This window comes from Dendronephthya gigantea, unplaced genomic scaffold (assembly GCF_004324835.1).
Source record: "Dendronephthya gigantea isolate DGI-Jeju-01 unplaced genomic scaffold, DenGig_1.0 000003F, whole genome shotgun sequence".
NCBI lineage: Eukaryota > Metazoa > Cnidaria > Anthozoa > Malacalcyonacea > Nephtheidae > Dendronephthya > Dendronephthya gigantea.
The window spans coordinates 816,145-840,000 of NW_021163013.1; the positions used below are offsets into that span (position 1 = coordinate 816,145).

At 36.8% G+C, this 23,856-nt stretch overlaps 3 protein-coding genes and 1 long non-coding RNA gene across 4 annotated transcripts in view; 2 read left to right on the forward strand and 2 right to left on the reverse strand.

Moving 5' to 3' along the window:
• The first annotated feature begins 239 nt into the window (after nt 1-239).
• Nucleotides 240-5,916, forward strand: LOC114541640 (putative bifunctional amine oxidase DDB_G0291301). Its single transcript, XM_028561448.1, has 2 exons — nt 240-316; nt 4,140-5,916. Exon 2 carries the CDS (start codon nt 4,182-4,184, stop codon nt 5,589-5,591), a length of 1,410 nt encoding a protein of 469 aa, XP_028417249.1. The 5' UTR covers nt 240-316; nt 4,140-4,181; the 3' UTR covers nt 5,592-5,916.
• A 1,182-nt stretch (nt 5,917-7,098) lies between these two features.
• On the reverse strand, nt 7,099-14,448 carry LOC114541872 (putative L-amino-acid oxidase YobN). Its single transcript, XM_028561681.1, has 8 exons — nt 14,396-14,448; nt 13,616-13,835; nt 11,796-12,199; nt 10,727-10,888; nt 9,931-10,008; nt 8,590-9,137; nt 7,602-8,098; nt 7,099-7,401 (listed from the first exon to the last, which is right to left on the reverse strand). Exons 3-8 carry the CDS (start codon nt 12,193-12,195, stop codon nt 7,260-7,262), a joined length of 1,827 nt encoding a protein of 608 aa, XP_028417482.1. The 5' UTR covers nt 12,196-12,199; nt 13,616-13,835; nt 14,396-14,448; the 3' UTR covers nt 7,099-7,259.
• A 1,695-nt stretch (nt 14,449-16,143) lies between these two features.
• Nucleotides 16,144-16,846, reverse strand: LOC114538932. Its single transcript, XR_003688830.1, has 3 exons — nt 16,772-16,846; nt 16,527-16,633; nt 16,144-16,195 (listed from the first exon to the last, which is right to left on the reverse strand). It is a non-coding gene; the product is annotated as an uncharacterized LOC114538932 (long non-coding RNA).
• A 5,797-nt stretch (nt 16,847-22,643) lies between these two features.
• Nucleotides 22,644-23,856, forward strand: part of LOC114539263 (deleted in malignant brain tumors 1 protein-like) — a 13,105-nt gene continuing 11,892 nt past the window's right edge. The window contains exon 1 of the mRNA XM_028559894.1: nt 22,644-22,666. The gene's annotated coding sequence lies outside the window, so the exon portion shown is untranslated. The remainder of the gene's footprint in view (nt 22,667-23,856) is intronic.

Genomic DNA, 23,856 nt, shown 5'->3' on the forward strand with positions numbered 1-23,856 from the left:
ATGAGCTGCACGGCCTGCACCGAACATAGCGATTCGCAATTAGTAAATAACTGAATATTTTCTAAGATTAAATATATAGATTCAACAGCAGCTTAGTCTTCCCTCTTGGAAGGTTATATTTCATCAAGATTAATCAACGTGTGTGGACATCCGGTCTATGAAAGGTATCGTGCTAAGCTCCTCCTACTCACGTAATAAAGCAGTTATTTTGCGCTCGTGATATCAGTCTATATTTTGATCTCGAAGAAGAGCTACTGGTACAAAGCTAACCACACTGTATAGTATAGTATATATTGTACAACGGCTGAAATTTCAGGTATGTGTTTAATTTTTTCCGCATGCATGTTGTTATATGATTAGATGTTCACTAGGGCATTAAGAGGATATACATGCCTGTATTCATTCTATTCAAGTGTATTGCACGAGTTAACGAACTTAAAAGCCGTACGGTCTGTGTATACGTGCTGCAAAGGCATGCAATAACACAAATATCCTATATATCGTAAGCAAATCACACAATTCATTTCTGGTTTACTCAAAAAGGGCATGCACTATCATTTCTCTTACCTGACCTGAACGGTCAAACGGCGGTTTGATATCGTATTTTAATACAGGGTGCATGGGGACTTAATATCGGGATGTGTTTTTGGCGAATCACAGCTTTTAAATAATAACTGACATTTCAATTACTCCTACCGCAAAAAGCAAGTATTACTGTAAAATTGTTAAACAAAATGTACTCTCAAAAAACCTTAAGACGGCCACAGGCACAGGTACGGTCTCATGCAGCAACAACAATTGCCGGAAATCTATAGCCAGTAATAAGCATTCGACCAATTCCACCTTATTATTATTGTGCTGTCAGAGGAAAACATGTGGTATGTAATCAGCAGCTCAGTTGGAGGTGACCAGTCACGATTGAACAGAAATCAAGCTAAAAGTTCCATCGAAAAATTCAGCCTAGTGAAAAACTGCATTTAAGTCATTGTTAAGCCGGTTTTCCATCGACGGTATTTTTTGGACTTTATTCTTTTGTATTTGAGCAATTTGTTTCAGATGATTGCAGCTGACTGTACGAAATTTTGAGTATATCGAGTGTGAAATTTACCAACTAAACTGGTACTCAATAATCCGGCGACGACGGGTTTTGGCATGGCGTAAGCAAACAACGGGCGAGAATGCATGACGAATATCGTACTCGAAGTCTCTGCGAAACCTCCCGATTATTACTAGTAGAAAACCGACCTTATAATGCCTGCGAAACCTGCTAGCTATATCTTATTATTTTCGCTTAATTTATCAGTCCCTAGACTGAGTTGTGACCGGTCACGGGGGAATCTGCTACGATCGAATTCTGAAAATCAGGCAAAATAGCTTCGTTCGATTGAACGATTCGCGAATGAGTGGAAATATAAGTTGGCAACGAGAAAAGAAATGTACATAATGCATACACACACAGTCTAAGGCCCGTTTACATTCGGGATTAGTATAATATTATAGCACTGAAGGCGAAGCATATACAACAATAGGATAATGTCTAAACTGATATAGTGTCACTTTTTTGACACTTAACAGTTTGCACCCTGTATATCATCAAATTCTGCTTTAATTTGTTTGTGCAGTATTATTTACCAATCCATTAGCTAGGCCTGGCGCCCAGGCCGAAGATAAATCATTTAATCAATCTGTTTACATCGGCTTTTGTGTAATGCTACACAATTGTGTGCACGGTGTCGGGGCAAGCATAATAGGGAGGTTAAGATCGGTTTCCGCTACGAGTACCGATACCAATATTCAGTCACGCGCATGCGCAGACGTAACAATCGTCCAAAATGTGATAACACCGGAAGTCGCGAGTACCGTTTTGGGGCTGAAAATGGAAGTGGATACGTAGGCGAAGTATCATATTATATTTACTGTATTATTGTCATTTTCTGCAGTATTTTTCTAATATTATTTAGTCTTTAGTTGTATAATGTTTCTGCTTTGTTTGTTTGTTGAGACTTAAGGATTGTGATTAGAGTTTTTGATGTGAATATAGCCGCTATACTCCGCCATGTTTATTTACTTCATACGGAAGTCACAATCTTAACGCTTTAAGATTTCCGCACTGCCAAACTGTAATACGTCATGTATTTTCGTATCGGTACTAGTAGTGGAAGTAGATCTTAACCTCCCTAATTCATATTAACGCTTCCGACATGAAAGATCAAATGGGGTTATGCAATAGCCAAGGTCAGTATAACAGCGAGGAAAGCGATTTATATAGTGACGTCCGGTCATGACGTCGGCAAACCACGTGACCGAAGAGCCTGCAGAGGACATTAACAACGCATCTGCGAACGAGCGATAACGTCGACAGCAGCAGCTTGTGACATTAGTAAAATGCTATTAGTAATTTTTTTTTCCTTTGCTTACTCCTGTCAGGTTCGTTTTTCTTTTCCACCAACAAAGTTGGTGAAGGGTTAGCTTTCGGCAGGGGGGCGTTCCAAGCCACCCCTTTGCGACCGACAGAGCTAACACCAGACCATGCAATCAGGTAGTAAGGTGTTATTAGGATGAATTTCACCTAATTGCTGTTGAGCTTCAGCGAGGCAGCACACTATTTTTTACGTTACAAGAAGTTCTGAGCCCTCCCTTGCCCAGTCATCTGCCCAAGCTATGTAAAGTCGACAAAATCTCGATTCATCGAATCTTGCGATATTTGCTGTGTATTTTGTGATATTTGCGATGAATAATTTGATACTCTAAAACCTATCAAAGCACATTTTGACAGGGCACATGCTTTGCCAAAGACCTGCAAGAAATTTGCACTCTACCTAAATTTCGGTCTTAAACATGCATCTGCAAAGTTTCGGAGCTGTCTAACATGGCGAATCCAAAGTGACATTTCTGCAAGAAGCAAAGCCTCTATCGCTACCTACTATTAATCTTAGCATTTATAAACTGTTATTTGCCCAAATATGGAGCATTATCATTGTAAATAAACTATAATTTACTTTCAATTACTCTTATCTCTGTCTTGCTGTACACTAGTTATGACTTTAAGACCCCGTTTACACTAGAACGAAAGTTTCCGGATTTGTAAAATTATCCGGATTCATTGTTACACACAGGTATCGGATTCGTCAGGTGTTTACACTACAATTTAGTTGTCTCTGTATGCGGATTTGTCCGTCTACACTCACATGCTTGTTCTTGGAGAATTGTTTGGTCGTCATAATTATTGGATTTCTTCGGATTCGTCGTGCAAAGCGTTTACACAAGAAAATTTTCCGGATTCAAATGTTTCTGGATACGAAGTTTTCACAAACTTTTACGAATTCAAAGTTTCCGGATGCGGCTTAAAACCGAGTACATTTTCTATCGGATTCGTTGCTGCGTGTGTAAACAGCAACATGAATCCGGTACTAAAACATTCCGCTTTCGTGATGAATCCGAAAACTTTGGTTCTAGTGTAAACGGGGTCTAAAGAGGCGAATTCAAGTTTCATACCAGCGAAAATATTTTAATTTCATAGTACGCATAAATTATATACCTTTTTTACAAATGTATATATTGTTACATTAAAGGGAGAAAAATTTATCTAAAAGCTGTGAACGGACACTTAGTTCTAGAGTCTAGACTGCACCAGTACAATTATGTTCACCTCATTAATGTCACACTTTTGCCCTGATCTCCCAGAAATTTCTGAATAAAACTGTGATCTCTAAAATTCATCTAACTTTTAAGTAAAGATTTGTAATTCAGTTCTGCGGCCGCAATTCTTCCTTCTGATATGAACTTTTTGTAACTAATTTTGTTTGGGTTTTGTCCTAGCAATCTAGGGTCGAGTTAAGGATCGTGGATCGTTGCTCGGGTCATGCAGCGATTCCCCCCAGCGAGGACGGGCTCTGAGATAATCCAAACTAGAAGCCAGAAATTCTGGTTTGTTCATTTATGTCTTGTATTAAAACATTCACGGTGCGAACGACCAAACATTATCTATTCTGATTTTGTCTAACCCAGAACTTTGTTTCATCGCCAGAGGAATTCGCGAGCTCGAGGAACGAGTTTGGAATGACAAACGAAAAAAGAAAATGAACTAGTAGCTTGTGATTAATTCGAATTCAGCAGTAAAATCATTTTCTTACATTTAGATTGTTTTAAAACGTTCCTGATCAATCTATTCATTTGGCACGATGGAAGAATTGTATGACGTAATTATTGTTGGAGGAGGACCAATGGGTCTCGCCGCCGCTTACGAATGTAGTGTTAAAGAAGGAAAGAAAGTTCTTCTCCTCGAGCAGTTTAACAATTTTGCCAACGTTCACGGTTCAAGTCCTGGATACAGTCGACAATACCGCATAGCATATTCCGAAATGAATTTGTGCGATCTTGCCCTAAAGACCTACGATATGTGGATGAAGCTCCAAAAAGAGATGAACGACGAAAGTCTTCTTCAAGTAACAGGTTGTCTCTGGTTCGGTGATTCCACTGTTGAGAGCGGCGAGGGAAACATTGACCAAGCAATTAAAAACCTCAAGAAACTTGGCCAAGAGGAGGGGAAGGATTATATAGTTCTTGAAGGAAAGGAGGAAGTTATGAATGATCCTAGGTTCACATTTGTCTCGAGCGCTGTGGCTGACATCGAAAACGCGAAAGCTCTCTTTACGGGGAAAGGTGGAACTGTAAATGTCCCCAGCGTGGTTCAACGTTATGTTGAGAAATTAACAGCAAGTACGAAAGCAACGTTGAAACTCAATGCGCGTGTAATTAAGATCGATCATTCCTTGGAGGATAGTGTTAAAGTTACAGCACTGGTTGATGGAAATGAGAAAACCTACAAGGGTACAAAGATCATCCTCACCCCAGGCGCGTATGTGAACGAAGCCTTGGACGCTCTATCTCCCTGCTTCAATCAACGTATCAACCTGATCATCTACCTCTGGTGTTCCACTTATTACACAAAGAAGAGAAAAAGTGCATCAAACACCGATCCAGCTCAATGGCCTATTTGGTATTTCTTTGGACCTAAACCAAAAGATGACGGTAGCGATGCCCCGAAAGATTACAACGATTATTACGGATTCCCAAGCGAGCCTGGTAGTCAGGAATACTTACGAGTTGCACCTGCGTATACCTCACGCGAAGAATTCGACTTCTTGTTCTTTCCTCCCGATGTGAACCAACGACCAGTCGATGTGGACGCACTGAAATTTACAACCGATTTCGTGGAAAAGTCCATGCCTGATCTGACCCCGTCTAGCAATGCGGACAAAGAAACAACGTGTATCGCTGGTTTTGCGCAATTGAATAATGATGTTTCAGGACCCGACCAAGGTGCTGGATTCGTTTTGGATTTTCTGCCCAAGTCAAAGCGTATCGTCGTGTTCACAGGTGGTTGGGCAATGAAATTTGTTCCAATGATTGGAAAGATACTCGCTGATCTGGCAATTCGAGGAAAGACAGAATACCAAGATCTCATCGACCCAATGAATATTAACCGCGGAATATTGGTCGATGTTAGTGAATGCCAAGGCAAAAGTTTGATGGTATCCAAAATGCCCGTTACTCACAAATGGGAAACATTTCGAAAAATTTGGTGTTGAAATTAACTTTATACTTTAGACTTTTTTCAACCCCAAAACTCCTGGTTAATAACGTCTTTGCATGTGCCATAGAAAATAGGTATCAAATGTAGTTGTGTTTGAAACCACTGTTGTTAATATAATTTTGACATCAACTGGTAAAGGGTTATTGTCGATGAACATTCAAACATTTTGATTGCTCAAGTGACTGCGTGTATGTAAACTATTAGATGTGAAATACTGTTAGGTGAAACATATTCAGATTAATAAGCTTTATCGTACTATTATGTTATAAATGTAGCATGACATTAGGGTGTTATGACTGTTTGTACACAGATTTGAAAAAAATGGGTTCGTTTATTTCAGTTGTTCTAATATTAATATTCGCTAATTATCATTATTATAGACCTAGAGTGAGGGGGATTCGGCGACGGTTATATTTTCCGAGGGATTTATAATTATATTATACAAGAATAAGGTTATATAATAAGGTTACGAGAATACGGTCACTACAGATTCACGCAGGTATAAGAATAGTTGTCGCGTTGATTTTAACTGTTTCGGCGATGACGTTTCTAGGCGGATTTTGACACGTTGCTAGGGAGTGGTCTCAATGTTTATGTTCAAAATTCAAACGTTGCTGACAAAGCTGTCAACGCCCGTCATCGCGAACCGGTTAAAACTAACGCGACAACTATTTTTATTTAACGGTCTACCTGAATCTGCAGTAATATTCTCGTCAGAATCGTTAATCTCTTGACTTCGAACAAACAACAACATTATTCCCGGCATTATTTTCAGTGGGTGCGTATAGTCCTCGCGATCAAAATATGATCTGATCTGAAATTCGTAAATCCTATCTGCCATAATATTCATTAGCAACAACAAACCATCTACTTCAACTCCAATGTTTTCCATCGCATTAATGGCAAGAGTGTTCTGTTCCTTGCTGGTACTGTGTCTCGCAGTATTCAAATAGCGTTTTCTGTTCTTTGTGTTCAATATAGGCCATTTTGGTGCCTGCAGATTTTGCCAAACAATTAACAGACTTTCGGAGAATCAAGATTTGAATACTTCAAGTTATTCCAGCACGTAAACAGCATTCCCCTTACCACAATCCATGAAGTCGTGATGTATGGAAATATCTTGATTTAAGTTTGCTGTGTTAAAAGTCAGTGTTTTTATTCAACAGCCTGTGTTTTTATATATATTTTTGTCAACCTACATATACTCTGCTTTTACAGCGAACATCAGGGGGCCGGGGAGTGTGGGCCATGTAATCGATCATTGAATAAGTAGCCTTATATGGTCACCATGCACACACGTGTGAGCGTATAGTTTATTTGTTGAAAGGAAAACAAATCTGATGAAAGGTTCAAATTAAATGAAAGTAAAAAAACTACCTGATTCTGTTAAACCATTTTGAAACTATGATGCAGATGAAGGTGTTAGACGCGTGTAAAGGTGTGAAGGCACAAATCTCCAATGTGGCTTTATGCATCTGTTTTAGAAACCTTTTATTCCAATTATTGTTTTAAGTTTTACTGTCTACTTTTTATACATAGAAAGATCAAGCAATCAAAATTTATATAATTAGCCCAAAAAATAAACAAATATCATGATATTATGCTATGCAGTTTTTCTACTTGGATTTTTAGCAAAATGCGATTAAATGTAATCTTTCCCATCTCATTTAACTCTCTTCATGTGACGTGCGTAAACTTGATACGCGGATTTAAAACCACTTTCCAAAGCTCCTTGAATCCAGCCAGCGGTAAATGATATGTTATCGCCAGCAAAATGCACATTACCCATTGGCTCCCACAAATATCTGTAGGTTATACAAAGAAAAGAGATATATCGGAGAATGTTGTTTAACGCGTTAGAGTTTTACCATGGGTCTGTATTGGGGAGAATCCATAGTGCGATTAATAAGTACAATACATAATCATTTGTCGGCCATACAGAGTGATTCTTAAAAGTAAAAACGGGCACAGAATCAAGTACTATAATATTATGATTGCAACGCACCTGATATTGCTGTATTGAGTGGTCTTCAAGAGTCCATAGGCACCTTGATAAGAGGGTTGGTTGTACCAAGCATGGACAATACATTTTTCAACTGCCCCTTCTTCTTTGATCTCAGGATGAATTTCTCCAACTTGCTCAATAGCCTCCTTCTTTGCCTGATCTTTTGTCAAGGAACCAAAAAGCAATGCTTCATTTTTCCAGGTGTAAATCAGAATTATTCCTTGCTTGGTGGACGCGAGATAGTCCGGATCGGGTTTCACGTAATGTATTTGACCGATGGGTAGGTTGGTCTTAGAAAAGCCGCCTTTGATGCCGTACTTCTCCTCTTCCCAGAATCTGGTCTTGGTTTGCAGGATAATCTTTGTGGCTGGTCCTGTGAACATGTCTTCAATGGCTTGAAGATTCTTTCTGAGGGCCTCCCTGTCTTCCTGGTTTGGTTCAATTGGCTCAAACGTAATTTGCCGCAGTATGTTGACTTGAGTGGTAACGATTACGGCCTATATCAAAGTTTAAACAAATGATTACTGCTGAAGTTTTTTAGGGAATGCTCACATTTTTATTTACATGAAGCGCATTGATAACTCAAAATTTCAGAGAGAAGTTGGACTGATATTGTAGAATGATTTAGCCTAACAAGTGATCAAAACTAGATGAAATAAAAGCTAGATGAAATGACAGCGATGAAAGGTGATAGATTTTTTCGGCAGATTCATATGGTTTACTTCAATGTACTGCAAGACATGTTAATTATATTCTGAAAAATATTCACTCAGTAAGCGTTAAAAAAGGTAGCAAGGAAAAAAGTTTTATGAAAATCTTAATCCATGAACCGAGTGGCATACCCAGCCAGACGGTTTGGTTCCGCTATGTAAACATTTTGGTGTTCAATGAATTTAAAAAGAGATGAATAATTATGATACCATAGCTCTAATTTTCATAGGACTATTGCATGGGCTGTGAGGCTGAATACGCCACTGAATAAACTTACCCGCGCTATGTAATCAGTTTCTTCTTCTGATGGATTTGCATAACAGGAAACAATGACATAATCGTCGTTAGGCTGACAGGGTGAGGAATAATAACGAATCTTGTAAACTTGTTTCTTCATTTCGATATCGTCAGAAACCAAGGGATCTTTTTCACACGTGAAGAAAGCTTCTGGTAAACTGTGCATGCCACCCACTATGGTATGCATATCTCGTGACCACCAGTTTCCCAGCTGATCGCGAAGATACTGGACCAATGACTGATCCAGCTGTTCTGTGTAAGAATATACAGAGTATCCACGCAGTGCATCGTTGGACCAGGGCAAAAGTTTGCCAAGCATCGTGACATCTAAGCAATCTTGATCATCTTTTGTTAATTTTGCACAAATAACATCTTTATTGCTCTCCAGAAAGCTTTCCAATGTAAACTGGCTCCAAATATTGATCCAGCGTTCCCACACATTGATTTCGTCTTCAATGGTGGTCGTATTTTTCAACCAAGCAATCAATTGATCCGTGACAACCTTGGTTGTTTTTGTGTAATAATCATCTAAAAATATTTCAGAATCAGGAAAAGTATTAAATGACTACGATTATAATGCGAAAGATTCAACAGTTCTAGAATCCTTCGATATTGTCCTTTTTAAAATAATTCAGAAAACTATATATAAAGTTTTTCATATCTTGCTTAGCTCTTGAAATATCTAGACTGGAATTAACAAATCGTAATAAAAGTGGAAGTACAAACTCGCAAGCTAAAGTAAAAATCATGTCCGTAGGCAAACAAACGGTTTGTTTAGATTTTAAACTTCTAATCTTTTTGAAACACGATGCGCCGTCTAAATATGATATATAGAGACTGTTATGTTCAGAAGCAGTCCAATTGACAAGAGTGGCATACACACTCGCCGAGGAGAACGCCGGAACAGGCGTGTTTTTAAGCATGCTCCCCACACTATTAACTTCTGACGCACTTCTGTGTATAAAAGTTGTTCATTTCCTTATTTTGTAGGATAGGATCTCGAAACTCGGAAAACATTGCCCCAATAATGGAGATGAAGAAAAAGTAAACATTTTCCTTCAGTACATTTTTTTTTAGAGAAAGTTGCAGGATAGGTTTTTTTAACATTCGCAATTTTTTTGTTCTTAAAAGACAGTTTCTTTCTTTCTAACATCATAACAACTGTTTAAAAATCAAGATGCAGGAAATCGGACATTTTCTCACCGATATTTAACTAAAAAACCAAGCAGTTTGTTGTCAAGTCGCGAATCGTCTAAAAAACTGAACTAACTGAAGAGAGCCACCTTACAAGAATGAGATCAGTATGTATGTAATGCAGTACCTATATCCTTAACATCGATGCCACTAATCCCTTTCTTCCAATCTGGCCAAACGATTGCAAAATTTTTCTCTCCCCAAACTAAGCAAGAAAGTCAACAGTATCAGTCATGCGTATAGTTTATCGTTTGAAAGGTGAATCATATTGGATTAACTGATAGATTAGCTATTAAGTCTAATTTTATTAATAAACGAATAATGATACAATTTTTTAATTATCTCTGTTTTCCTTACTAAATCCCAGTGAAATTTTAAACTTTTTTAGCCACATGTGAATTGAGCTCATTAAAATATGTAGCTTAGTTTGTCTAAGACAATAATAATACAACAGGGGCCGGTTGTTAACCACCAGGGTTAAAGCAAATCTTTATATGAATTTTTCTAATCACTTGTTCACAAAGTTGAATATCTTTTTTCATCAATATTTTCTGGACTGATATAGAAGTCATATTTTCTAAAGTTTTACAAAGACTGGTTTAGAAGCACATTAACTAAAACACTGGATTAAAATTTAACCCAGGGTTAGCTCCAACATACATAGCTTTGAACAATTGAGTTTTAGGGTTTTTTGTTCCAAGAGCTCAAACGAACCCAGGAAACGTTACGTATCACCACTGATGACCTCATCTTTTTCCCTCAAAATGGTTGCTGGAGAGAATTTAAACGAAATATGGTAGCCGAAATTAGAAAAACCAAGGAAGCGGAAAATTTGACACACCGTTGAATATCTATTTAGTTACGATAACATAAAAGTTTATAATATAGTATGAACATTTCTTATAAGATCTAATTTCACATACGATTCGATTTCTCCTTCACTCCGTAAATATAGGAAAGGCCATTTTCATCGTAATTTGGAAATGCTTTGGTCTTCAAGTTAAATTTCCTTATATACCCATCGGTCAGAAAATGCGTTTTAGTGGCGGATGAGCCAACACCATCAGGCAATCTCATCGCTCCGCCTAAAAATGCAGAGATATTTCATATTTTATATTGCTGTAGATATTGCAATGTGTACGTAAGGTAAACGTTAATTGACATTAGGCGCGTTAAGTGCGAAAGCTTGATAGCGCTATCCAGCGGATAGTTGTTTTATCAATCCCTCTAAAATCGCCTGTACGTTATTCGATAAAACATTTAAAACAGTTAAAAAAATCACTATCAAGTGGGTAGTGCCATCCAGACTTCGTACAACCAGGGACCGGATGTTTAGCTTAACCCTGGATTAAAGCAAATCTTTAAAACAATATTTTATATCGCTTGTCAAAGTTGAATATTTTTTTTCATAAATATTTTCTAGATCGTCAAAAGCCATATTTTTTACAGGTTGTAAAACGAGCAGCGGTTCAGGAGCACTTAAAACTAAACTCTTGGTTAGCGCTATATAACCCAGCTTTGAAGAACTGGCCCCAGGGCCCAGTTGTTCAAATCTAGTTAGCGCTAACTTTGGGTTAAATTTTAATCCGCTGTTTTAGTTTACGTGCTTCTGCCCCGCCGCTTGTCTCAAAAGTTTACAAATATAAATATTATTTCTATTGACCCAAAAAATACTTATGTTCAAAATATTCAACTTTTATTAACAAGCGCGATGATAAAAATTGATGCAAAAATTTGCGTTAACACTGGGTTAAGTTCAGCTGCTTTTCATCAACCGGCACCAGATGGCTCAAATCATTGCTGTTATTATAGGAATTAAGCTAGAGGGCCTGTGAAACCTCGTGGTGTCTTCGGCAACTTACTGTAGCCTATAGACTAGCAAGGAAGGGAGACAAAACTGTGCATGTGTTTAGAAATGCCACGTGTATGGTAATACTAAGAAAATGGGTGCAAATATACGGCGATCGTATATTTTGCTTTCCTTAGGCATACCTTCGCCAAATAGACCAGGTGCAAGGCCTGCATCTTCCCCATAAGTGAAAACTCTTCCACCATAACGATCAGTCTGCTCCAGAATTTTCACCTTTAGACCTACCCTTTTCAGCTCATACGCTGCGGCAAGACCAGCCATACCAGCTCCAACAATAATCACATCATATTCAACACACCGAGGTGGGCTCGATGCAACTTTTACTGGATGAGGAGGGCGAGGCGGGTTGTCGCCATACTCCAAATAGGCCGCGTTCAAATCTTCCTTTTGGATTTTCAGCATGAACTTTTTTAAATAATCACTCTGTTGAATGATTGGCGGGTCTTGATCTTTTATTCTTTCCTTGAATGGTTTCACTCCTTTCAAAAGGTGAGTATGGCTAAAAAGAAAGGCTGATGCCATGGCACTAGAAAAAATAGAGAAAAGACTCCTTATAGATACCTAATGTTACGAAGAATTTATTCATTTAAAGCCTTAATCTCTAATAAATAACAATTATTAAGGCAGACACGTACTATAGACAATCGTCCGTTCAAAAATATATGCAATTATAGTGATTAGTGAAATGGTAATAAATCAGTCTTGTTTGGTTACAGTATGTCTTAATTGTTTATTTAAATTTGCTAACTTAATTACTTTATTAAGCTCCATTCGCATTTTTAAGATCCCGTATCGCGTATACAGGGTTTTTAAAAAACAAACCAATCATTTGATACTCATCATAATAATGCAGTAGTGGAATCAATCATGGTAATAAATCAGTCTTGTTTGGTTGTGACTTATTTGTATATTTGAATTTATTAACTTAATCTTTCTTAACTTAGTTTTAATCTATTAAGCTCCATTCGCAATGTTAAATCCGGTATGGCATTTTAAAAAAAGGCAGATTTGGTCCTTGACAGATTTATGAATAAATATTTGGTGCAAAATAAAATTTTTCGATAATGAACTGAGCTTTCATCGAGATTTAATCTTCTACTATTTTTTCATCAAGTTCACAAGTAAAATTCTGAAAAAAATGATTTTTGTCATGAAAACGACACTCGTTTGGCGTGTTGAGGACAGATTAGCTTTTTTAAGTATGATTCTTCAATTGCAAAAACACACTTGACCTGCACACTCTAAACTTTATATTCTGAGAATTGAACTGTGGCCAAACATTTCTGCACGTATACTCATGTCTATTATTTTAGGCTGTTTTGAACGATTGATCACGCGTTGTGTGCATGGCCTTAGTATAATTATGAAGATAGTTATCTGCTGCACATATCAAAACACTGGCTTCCGTTAAATTCCGCAGAACTAAGTCTGTCATTGTCAATTGCGGGATATATAAACAGTGATTCTAGTTGATGCGAGTTGCAAACTCGTGTTATTTATTCACCAATGCTTGGTTTCTTTTGAGTCGTGAGTGTCGTAAACAAGTAAAGTTGTATGGATGATGTGATGGAATATTACTATGTGCGATTTGAATACAGAAATAAATTCACATTCGCACTATTTCTTATCGGTGTAAAAAACTTGTTTACGACAATTACGACTAAATGCGAACCAGGCTTTAAGCAAGTCACACATTACGCGAAAATAGCGCAGCGCTACTGATTTCCTCGCGAAGACTTCGCCGGGTGTGCGGAGTCTATTTTCGAGCACAAAAGCTCCTGCAGCAAAAGCGCTCAATATCAAACATGTTTGATATTTTTTTTCGCCGCGCGCTTTTCATACGAAGAATCTTCGCGGCGGAATTAGCGCTGCGCTGTATACAACTAGCTGATGCTCTTACTTAGACTGAGATGCTTTCTATATTATTTCAGTTTTTCTTTACCTTTTTGTTTGTCTTTACTCTCGTGGAATTACAAAATCACGCTGTAGCTTTTGATGGGCTGGGAATTCTTCTTCAGTTATAAGTCCTGCTAGCCGAACTGTTTAATTTTTATCAAATCACATACACACGTTTTCGAGATCCAATTTCGCTGGCAATCAGGGATGATAACGTCGCATGTTAGATGGTGTCATATTTCGTAAACATCATCCTTGTAAAGCCACTATAACATTCATTAATTGTGTAGGAGGACAAAACTAATGAAATGATCCTCTATTGTGATCAACCGTAACTTCTGTCTAGCATGCAGGAGAGAAATATGTTATTATTAAGTTAGCTTTTTTATCGAGCTTGAGTTTGGTATTTCTTTTGAAATGGGGCTTGTGAATTGGTTGTATGATTTTCCTAAAATAGCGTTCTCCATGAGGTTGGATTACATTTTTTACACTGGATTTACAGTCGACTAAAGCACACATGACCACAAAATAACGAATGACAGAATGGCCACTCAGGGGTACAACATGTGCACCCCCCTGGCATGATCCGCCATAGTTGATGCCACGCACAGAATAACGAAGGATTTCTGTTCAACATTTTATTTCAAACAGAAGAAAATCACTGAACTTATTTACACACATCACTCATCAGGTATTCGATAGGACAGGCTTCGGGGCCTAATACTAATAGTCGCACAATAAAAATATTATATATAAATACGAATTGTATACTGATGTATATCGGTAAAATAATAAACGTATCGGTAGGCATTACACCTTTACTCACGTCAATAAAGTTGTTGGCATCTTGTTATCTTTATTTGTAAAAAATAACAATTTTCCTCGCTCATGAATTATGCTTCACATACTTCGGTCGATACGGGAAAACAAATGGTATGGCTTGCCAATCCTCAGCTCTTGCTTACGAATAAACGCTCCGAACTAGAAATAAGAAAAGAAAAAAGATGCGCATCCCGTCACATGATAACCAATTTTCCAATAAAACCGCCGAGCCCCGTGTTTGAACGTACTACCAACAAACAGAGAAGATAAGAAGGATCGGGAAACCAAACTCTAGAAGTTCAGGGTGGGCCCATAATATTATATTTCTCCCTCCGTTTGCTTGCATAATCATAACAGGCCTCCTAAGTTCCAAGCCTTTGGCTTTGTGTAATTTGAATTACTTAACACTTATTTCCTAACGCTGAGGGAAACAGTGTGTTTTGTGCTAAATAAAAATAAACCGGAGGCCAAAGAAGAGCCAATTCCTATAAACAGTGCCTGCATAGATTAGAATATGAAATAATATAAAGTTAATTTCAAAAACAGTAGAAAAATTCTTTATTCCGAAAAATGTACATGTTCGCCACTTCCCTGTGATTTCCGAAGGGAAAGCATAGGAACGCGCATCAAATTTCATAATTTGTCCTAGGGAAAATTATGATATCTGAAGCCAGCTCGTGTTGATCAAGCCGAATCATTTAGATTTGAAGCCCTCTACGCGTGGACCTCTTGTCCAATAGGAAAGCACTAGGTATAATTATAACAATAGTATTTCTTAAAACAATGGGAAAATTTAGCAAAATCATTTTATATAATTAGACAAATTAGCACACAGTCAACCTTAAAGATGAGGTAAAGTCCGTTCTGCGCATATATTCCGCGCATCAACACATTCCATCAGTGGGGGAGCAACTTTTGGAATGTTAATGATATGCGATATTAGCGCGTTGTATTACAAACGGACAGATCGGGAGCAAAATTATTTTATTTTATGTCGCAAGGCGAAGGGGCTCGAGAAAAAAGCAATATTATGCTGAAAGGAATGCTCCAAGAATTTATTTGTTGAATGAGAACGCGAGATGGCGAGGCTATTTGTCGTCGCTACAGACGCTACCTTCTCGCTTGTCCTACCATTACAAATATATATAAAAGTTTTAAATAACGGCCGGTTTATTTACAAGCTTCGCTTTATAAAGCTTCGCTTTATATTTTCTTCAAAATATAATAATATCTTCAAAATATAATATAAAATAAGCATATTCATAATTCATCGCAGATCACAGCCGGTCGAGCGAGAAGAAAAGAAAATTAAAACGACACAATCGGACAGATACGTCATGTAAAGATTATATAACAACGTAAACAAACATTGTTATGCGCAGAATATATGCTCAGAACGGACTTTACATAATCTTTAAACTATTCTAAACTTGTATTAATAGAGTATATAGATAACAACATTTTTTAACCTTATGCAGCATTGTTGAGATTTGAGCGTTGAAAATTTTCAATATTTAAATTCACCTGCTATAGCAGGACTCTTATATAAATAATTTCAAATTATAGTTATAACGTTAGGATGGAAGCAAAATTGCAAAAAAAACACCTTCTTCCGAAATACTGGGATATATTTTATCCTCATTTTAACATATTTCGCCATTTGTCTTTCAGGTTTTGCGGAGTCCTTTGCGTAATGATTCAAAATCTTTTTCCATTGAAAGCCATATTTAGAAACGCCTTCCTTAAGGTTTTCCTCTTCTTGGACAGTGAACGGACATCGTTTCTTTGGCTTATAGCAAGTAGCCTGGAAAAGACACACAGATTTAGTAAATTCACAATGCATGTTTAGCTGTGAAAACACTCATGTACTCATGAACAACATGAGACAGTGATGAAAGATAATAAACTATTACGTCGAGAAAAAATAAAAACTACAAACGCTCTGAAAAGCACCTACAAGTCAGTTTTGCTTCTTAATCGTGTTGAAATTTCCAAATTGGATGGGAGCATAATTTATGAACACGTCTGTTCACAACAAATTAGACAAATTGCGAAAATTAAGGTAAATAATTGCATATCCTGGTTTTGCATAGCCGTGTTTTGAACAATTAACTGTCCCCAGAAATAAAACTTACCTGCATTAAACTTGTGTATTTCTGTTTCAACGTTTTTGCAGACCTTCTCGTAGTAAACTCGCAATATTTCTCAATGATACTGAATCTAGGCCCGTATTTGTCCACGCCTGTTAACGATGGACATATATACAAACCGATGGACATAAATCATTTGAAAAAACTAGGCCAATAAATTGAAAGAAGCAGCGCTAAGGGCTGTTTCCCACTGCCTGTTCATCAGCGTAAACATTGCAACGACTACCAACCTTCTTTGAGAATTTCAATTTCGCGTGCAGTAAAAGGTTTTTTGGTGGGCCTTGAATTGGGCCTCTTTTGGTGGGCCTCTTTGCTATCTAAAAAAATACATCTGCCATTGATTTCATACTCGAATACCAAATACAAATTTTTCCAAAATACAACCTATAACGTTGCTATTAAAGCATTTTGAATTTAAAATTAATTTGAATTTATTCTGCCTAACCCTAGATCTGGCACTGCGCAAAAATACCTAAACAACCATACAGTAGTGCACTCAAACGTATGCTTCCTACTCACATGTCTAACGAATAGCTGCGTCATATCCTACCTCTCTGGGGAAGCCTTCACAGCGCACGTTAACCTTTGGAGACGACACGAAGTCGAAATCTGGTGACCGTTTTTTTGTTTCTTTAAATTTTTTGTATCTTTGAAGAGCAGATACCACTTCCATAACAAACAAACGATGTTCAGTACACGTGTTGATGCTACGTCGTATACTACTGAGATAATTACGGCTGTTTACTTTAGCGAAGTCCACGCGACACCCCAGACATTTAGGAGAGATCTAAAATGAAAATAACCTTTTTTACTTCAATTCTGTAGAAACCAAAATAATAAGAACGAAAATGTACTGATCATGCGAAAAAATGGAAATGGAACTTAAAAGGTGTGAATGTATCAAAATAGGGGAATCTGTGGAATAAAAATAATTAACAATAAGATTATTAACGCCTAGAAATTATCCCTTAACGGTGATTTTCACACAAATTCGTATTCAACTCAATTTTAGAATTGCTAAAATATTATGCAGCAGAACTTTTAGAGTGTTTCTTCAAGCATTCCTTTTAAAGCACGACGTCTTTAGGTATCGCGCAAACATTTTCAAGCTTATCATCAGGGCCCAGGGGACAAGAACAAAATCAATTTCACGGGTGGCATACTTCAAGAGTTCGCTTCTTTTTCGATTTATAATGCTATCACTGGGTCTATATAATTATAGGCTTTTTAATAGCATTAAGGCCAATAAAAACATCTAAAAGAATAATTGCAACAAGAAAGTGGCATTTATTAATACCGTTAAGGAGAAGAGATCGTATCAATTCATTAAATTTACCCCTTTTGTGTTGTGTTCAAACAACAAAGGCTCCTTTCTTTTTTTCCTGGGTGGGAAAGGTGCTTTCAATATCACGTCATGTACTGGTATATCAACATCGACAGACTTATCAACTGGAGATTCAGAAGGAATTTCTTGCCCAGGGGAAGGAAAATCTTCATGATCAGATTCTGACAGTCGAAGCCGTCGTTTTGAACTTTTTCCGTTGTTTCTTTTCTCGTTGGCCCTTGTTATGAACGGCCTCTTGCTAGCTCTGCTGGTGATAATTTCTATATTTGAAATAATAATTAACAGCGTTGTTTACATTCGATGGATTGAGAGAAAAAACGATTTGGCAGTTTTTATGCTAGATTTACTAGAGAGTTAATTGGCCTTTTTTCCTTATTAGGTAAGAGCAAAGCAGGAAAATCATGGGGTTATATTTTTCCATGAAAAAATATTTTTTCTATGAAAAAAATCCGAGAAAGATTTAAACGTAGATTCTGGTGTTTGAATGATTTTATTAAGTAGCTACACTAATTTAATTTTGTACGCGTGATTGGCGCACCAAAAATAAATATATTTCCAGAACACAAAAGAACATAACATCGTTCTTGGAGGGATGTTGATAACTCACCTGTCTTCTGATTTTTAGGAGTTTCACCACAACGAATGTTTGCAACTTTTTCGCAATTGCTATCACCATTGCTGTCAACGTCTTTATTCGAAAAAATCACGCAAGAACGCGTTGTAGTTTTCATCATATCAATTAAACGATCAATTCGATTGTCACTGACAGACTTTTGTTCCTACAAGGATAATATGAAACTAAAAACCTTCAATTATCTCATGTCTAGCTACAGTTAAAAGCACACTTATCTTGTATTATACTAAGCTATAGAAACAATGCTAAATTAATCTAAAAAAGTATTGTCAAGTTAATTGCAATACTCTTCTCACCGCTGTAAATGCACATAGTTCTTTAAAAGAACGGACTTCATTCGTTAAATCCTGAATCCGGTTAACTATCATATCAGTTTGTCCAGATGGCATTATGTCTCTGTTTTCTACATTACTTTCACAACCATTACTACTCCCATTCTCTACATTTGTAACATCTACTTCACCTTCACCTTCTATATTCTGTTTTCCATCTAGCAGGAAAAAAATATTGCATGAAATGTGCCCTGGCCAACAGCTATTATACCTATTTACCACTTCGGTATTCGTACTGGCACCTTAATAACAGTTTTCCCTACATTGTCACAGGCGATTAAATACGACAGCATACTTTCCACTTGAAGTAAGTTATCTGGCGCTATCTGTATTTTTTTAAGATGTCATCCATACATTCCGGAATCGTTATTTCTGAAGAAATAAAATTAATGAGATATTTAATAATGCACCAAATCCTTCCTAAGCACAATTCCTTTAAAACTGATGTGAATAAAAAATTTTATTATCCGAAAACAGGTGCCGTTTATATGCTGTACAACGTCATTGCCCAGCATATATTTTTAGTATAATCTTACAATAATTTAGCTAGACTCTAATTCAAATAAACAATAAAAAACCCTGGAAAAATAAAAACGTTTTTCAGAAATCGATCATTTTCTGCCAGGCGCTTCCTCGCGAAATAAAACCACCCCAAGCACCACCGCGCGCTCGCCTTCTTTCAGCTGATCTCTATATAATAACTGAATGCAACGTTGTATAATTTACTATGCATGATTTTAATTAAAGTGCCTGGGTACGAGGCTGGCTTTGGCCTTCGCAGAAAACGTTTTAGTGTCAAAACAAATGTGTTTCCTTTGAAAAACTCCTTAATTCAAACATTTCAAAACCTTGTTTCGGGTGCCCGGTTCATGAAAACTTGAAAATTATTGTATAGCTTTACATCGACGCACACAAAAAATAACAAAAATAACAATTTTATCGTCTCGTGTCTTCACTCGTACCGCGTGGGGTTTCTAACAGAAGTCACTAGTGGCGGTTCAGGGTTAAGCCGGTTTTCCACTAGCGATATTTTTCGCGCAAAGCGACTTTATTCCTTTGTATTTGAGCAATTTGTTCCAGATGGCTGCAGTTGAAAGCTCTGGAAGAAAAGTAAAACGGGCTTTAGGCGGAATAAATTTCTACAGCTCAAAATCGTAATTCTATTGGTAGGTTTTTATTTAAAAATATTCTTTAGAAATGCATCACCAATATCGTTGTTGTTAAGGTATTTTGACTTTTAAATTAAACCTTTTAATTTATTCTGCCGCTACACCCGTGACTAGTGACGTCACAACAAACCTTTAAAATCAGCTGGAGATTTCAGCTGTCCTACACCTTCCCAACCGCAGAAAACATTTATCGTCATTTGGTGAATTGTGAAGCTTCAAGTTTTTAGCTCTGACTTATACGCAGGTATTTTCATAACGATATACATGATTAGAGTAGACATTATAATGCATTAGCCCAACAACAACAAAATTATGGACTATTTTCCATCTTAGCAAAAATTGTATTCTGTCTTAGACTGTGCATCACCAGATGTTTACGGCAAAAGAGCTGTGGCTTTTGTAGCTTCTACCTTAATAATTTTATATCTATTTTCAGTTTTATTTCGAGTGTAATTATTGAAAATTAAATAGAACTGTTGCATTAAGCACAGACCCCGGGCACTATAGGTAAAAATGTAGTGGGTCGGTTGTCTGTCTTGGGCATTTTCTACGATCTGTTAAACTAAAAAATAGGTTATTTTAAATTATAGCTCTGTCCACGCAATTATGAAATCAATCATTATCCGTTTGAATATTGTGATTCCGATAGTAAATAAAAGGCCTAGGTTAAACGTTGCATTTTGATCGCGTTAAATGCAATGCGAACAATAGTTGATGGGATGATAAACTCATTATCATCCATTGTTTGAATTGCATTCGACGCGACTAAAATGTGACGTTGAACTTAGGCCAAAGTGTGATATGCGAAGAAATTTTGCTCAATAATTATAATGTTAATAATATTGTCTTTCGTATTCATGGTACAGTTTCTTCTGAAGGAAGTGTTTCTTCATCTTTAAAATAATCAGTCTCATCAAGCAGTTTAACCACATTATATACACATTTGAAATGTTTTGTATAACGAATTAAGAAAGTACTTTCTGTTTGGCTTTGCTTATCTTTGCGCCCTAACCTACCTCTGTAACACTTATCTGTCATGGCTTCTTTGGCCCTTTTTACACTGCATCGGATTCGCATAGTCCCGATATCACTCAAAATTAGCCATGTCTTTGTGAGTTTTAATCCCAAAATTATGATAGCATGATTACTTTAGCAGGATATGACAAATCAAAAAAAATCTGGGTAAGGGGATGCCGTAAAACAAGTTAAACTGATGTCGTGACTATGTGAATCCGGCATAGTGTAAACGGGGTTTTGATAACAGCTGTATGTACATCAGTTAGCAGAGAGTAAAAAAATCAATTTCAAAAGAAACTAATGACGCTGAACGAGAATAATCATTTGAATATTAGCCCCCAATTCAAGTGCCGCAGACATAAAATGCGATTTTTACACCATCGAAAATACGGATGCATGGGTCCAAAAAACCAAAAAATTTTAAAGGCATTTTGAATGTTGATCTATATATTTTTGAACCCATGGCAGTCAGTAACAAAACACTGGTACTAGCAATTTTCGCGACGTCACACAAGTGCATGAGTCAGTGTGAACTCATTGTCTTATTTCCTGGGGTTCTATGCTGTTTTGTTCACAGTATTTCAAATATTTTCGACCGCAGACCCAAATTTTATCAAGATTATTTTGATTTTATGTTTTACATTGTTAAAAAAGAAAATTCCAAAGAATACGAGCCTTAATTTGAAGCGTGGTTTGAAGCGAGCATATTTTTTTTTAATAAGTGCGTCCAATATATAAGTGCGTCCAACAACTGAAAATTGTGCTCGGTTTAGCATATCGTGAAGAGCCTCTAGCTGACGAAGAATGGACAGAAATCTATGGCGAATAAAACAAACTAATATTAAACACAGAACAAACTGCATAATTGATAACGTTGAATTCCGACAAGCAAAATTTTAAGTCGATTGACGCCAGAGCATTCAAAATATAATATTATTTATCGTTAAATAATCAACAAGAATGTACGTATATAATGAACGTTTAAACTTTGTTTGCTTTTATAGTTTTAAAAACTCTGAAAAATCGCACCGCGTTGCCAAACCAGCGTCCTGTCTGTGCGTCCTGTCTTTTGCAAAACAGCATTACTGAAAATTATAGAAATATACTACATCCTTATCGCGACACGTACCGTTTTAAAACACTTATAAGCTCGTAGATAATAAATTATTTTTCTTACTCCGCTTTGTCTTAAACTGTGTCCATGTTCTTCTTGTATACTAGTTCTTATGTAGTCATCTTTTATCTTGTTTCTTCGCGTTTTATTTTATAAAACGTTTACGAAACGCTTTTACAAAAGAGTTTACTGTACGAAATGACAGTTAAATTGCTGACGTTCTCATTAATTAAATACAAACTTTCTGTCTTAGCGAAACCCCAGAACGTTGTTGATTACCAGTCGTTACACGCGCAAGGGTTTAACTGACAAAACGGTCGACCGTCCACAGTCCATGACATAGAATTTGGACAACTTTGGATTCCGCTACGTTCTCTCGAGTTCCGGGTGTAATTCCTAATAATCTCCGAGCGGAATTAATTAGTGGCGATAAGGTTTCCATATGCACAAGGGTTTTAATAAAAGCACGAATTCCAAAAGTTTAGACAGTCCTATATAAGTGAAAGTCATCTCCGTAAGTAAACATATGGTTTATTTACATCTTCTAACTTCTTCCTCAATCATCGAACTTCTATATACGTTTCCTAGTACCTTGTGCTGTCTGAATTTGAATTAGGTTTGCAACACTCCTAAATGAATATGAACCATATAGTGTTTATCCTGAGAAGCTTTATTATTAAAACGACATATTCACAAACATAAACATATCGGCGAGAGAGTTGTACTTATAAGTCCCGGTTTCGGTTGAAAAAAAGGAAACATCGAGGTTTTAGACAGGTAAAGACGTTTATGATTTGACCTCTTTGATGTCTATATTTTATTTTATGTAATTATTATATATAACATTTTTGTATACGATGCTCTTTAATACTTCTGGTTTTGTCGTGATTGTAGTGAATTCAATACATAATGTATACAATATTTTAGTTATCAACTAAGACATATTTTTATACACGCTATGCATATATTAATGCCTAGTTTGCGCTAGGAACTTGAAAACGAGTCGCACAATTGCAATGAAACACTGCAGTATTGTGTTGTTGGATTTTGTTGGCAGCTAATGTTGATATTTTTTACACTGATCAAAACTCGAAAGATTGTTGTAATGTTGAATTCTAGTCTTGTTTCCGTGGACATGACCACATGAACAGATTAATATCAAGAGTATGTGTGCTCCTTTAGCTGTCGTTCACACTCAATGATTTCAAACTACGTTAGCATTTCGATTTCAAACTTCTGTGGAGTATTGTTTTGTATATTAAGTAGTTCAGATTTTCAGTTGCTTCTCTACGCAAATTACACGAATAAGCAAAATAGTTTTACTCGAGAAACCTATTTTCCTGCGGGAGTAGCATATATCGCATTGATGAAAATGAGTACACGAATTTTTATAGGGCTATAAGAGTGAGTGTCAACAATACAGTAGCATCACGTGTAGCACGTACGCCCCGAGAACCATCTCATTTGTCAGAGCACCTCGGTACCAGGCCTCCAACCCGTACGCGGCCATACTTTTTACCTATATAGTTAAACTTAATCTTTTCTGCAGAATATATTATCCATAAATGTTAAAGAAATTCCCTCAGAAACTCTCAGAAACACATTTTACTGCATCCTGTTGCCAATTTTCCCTGATTTCATGAACCTAGTTATTTGATGACAAAATATCAATATTATCTTATCAATGGGTTATAGACCTTTCTA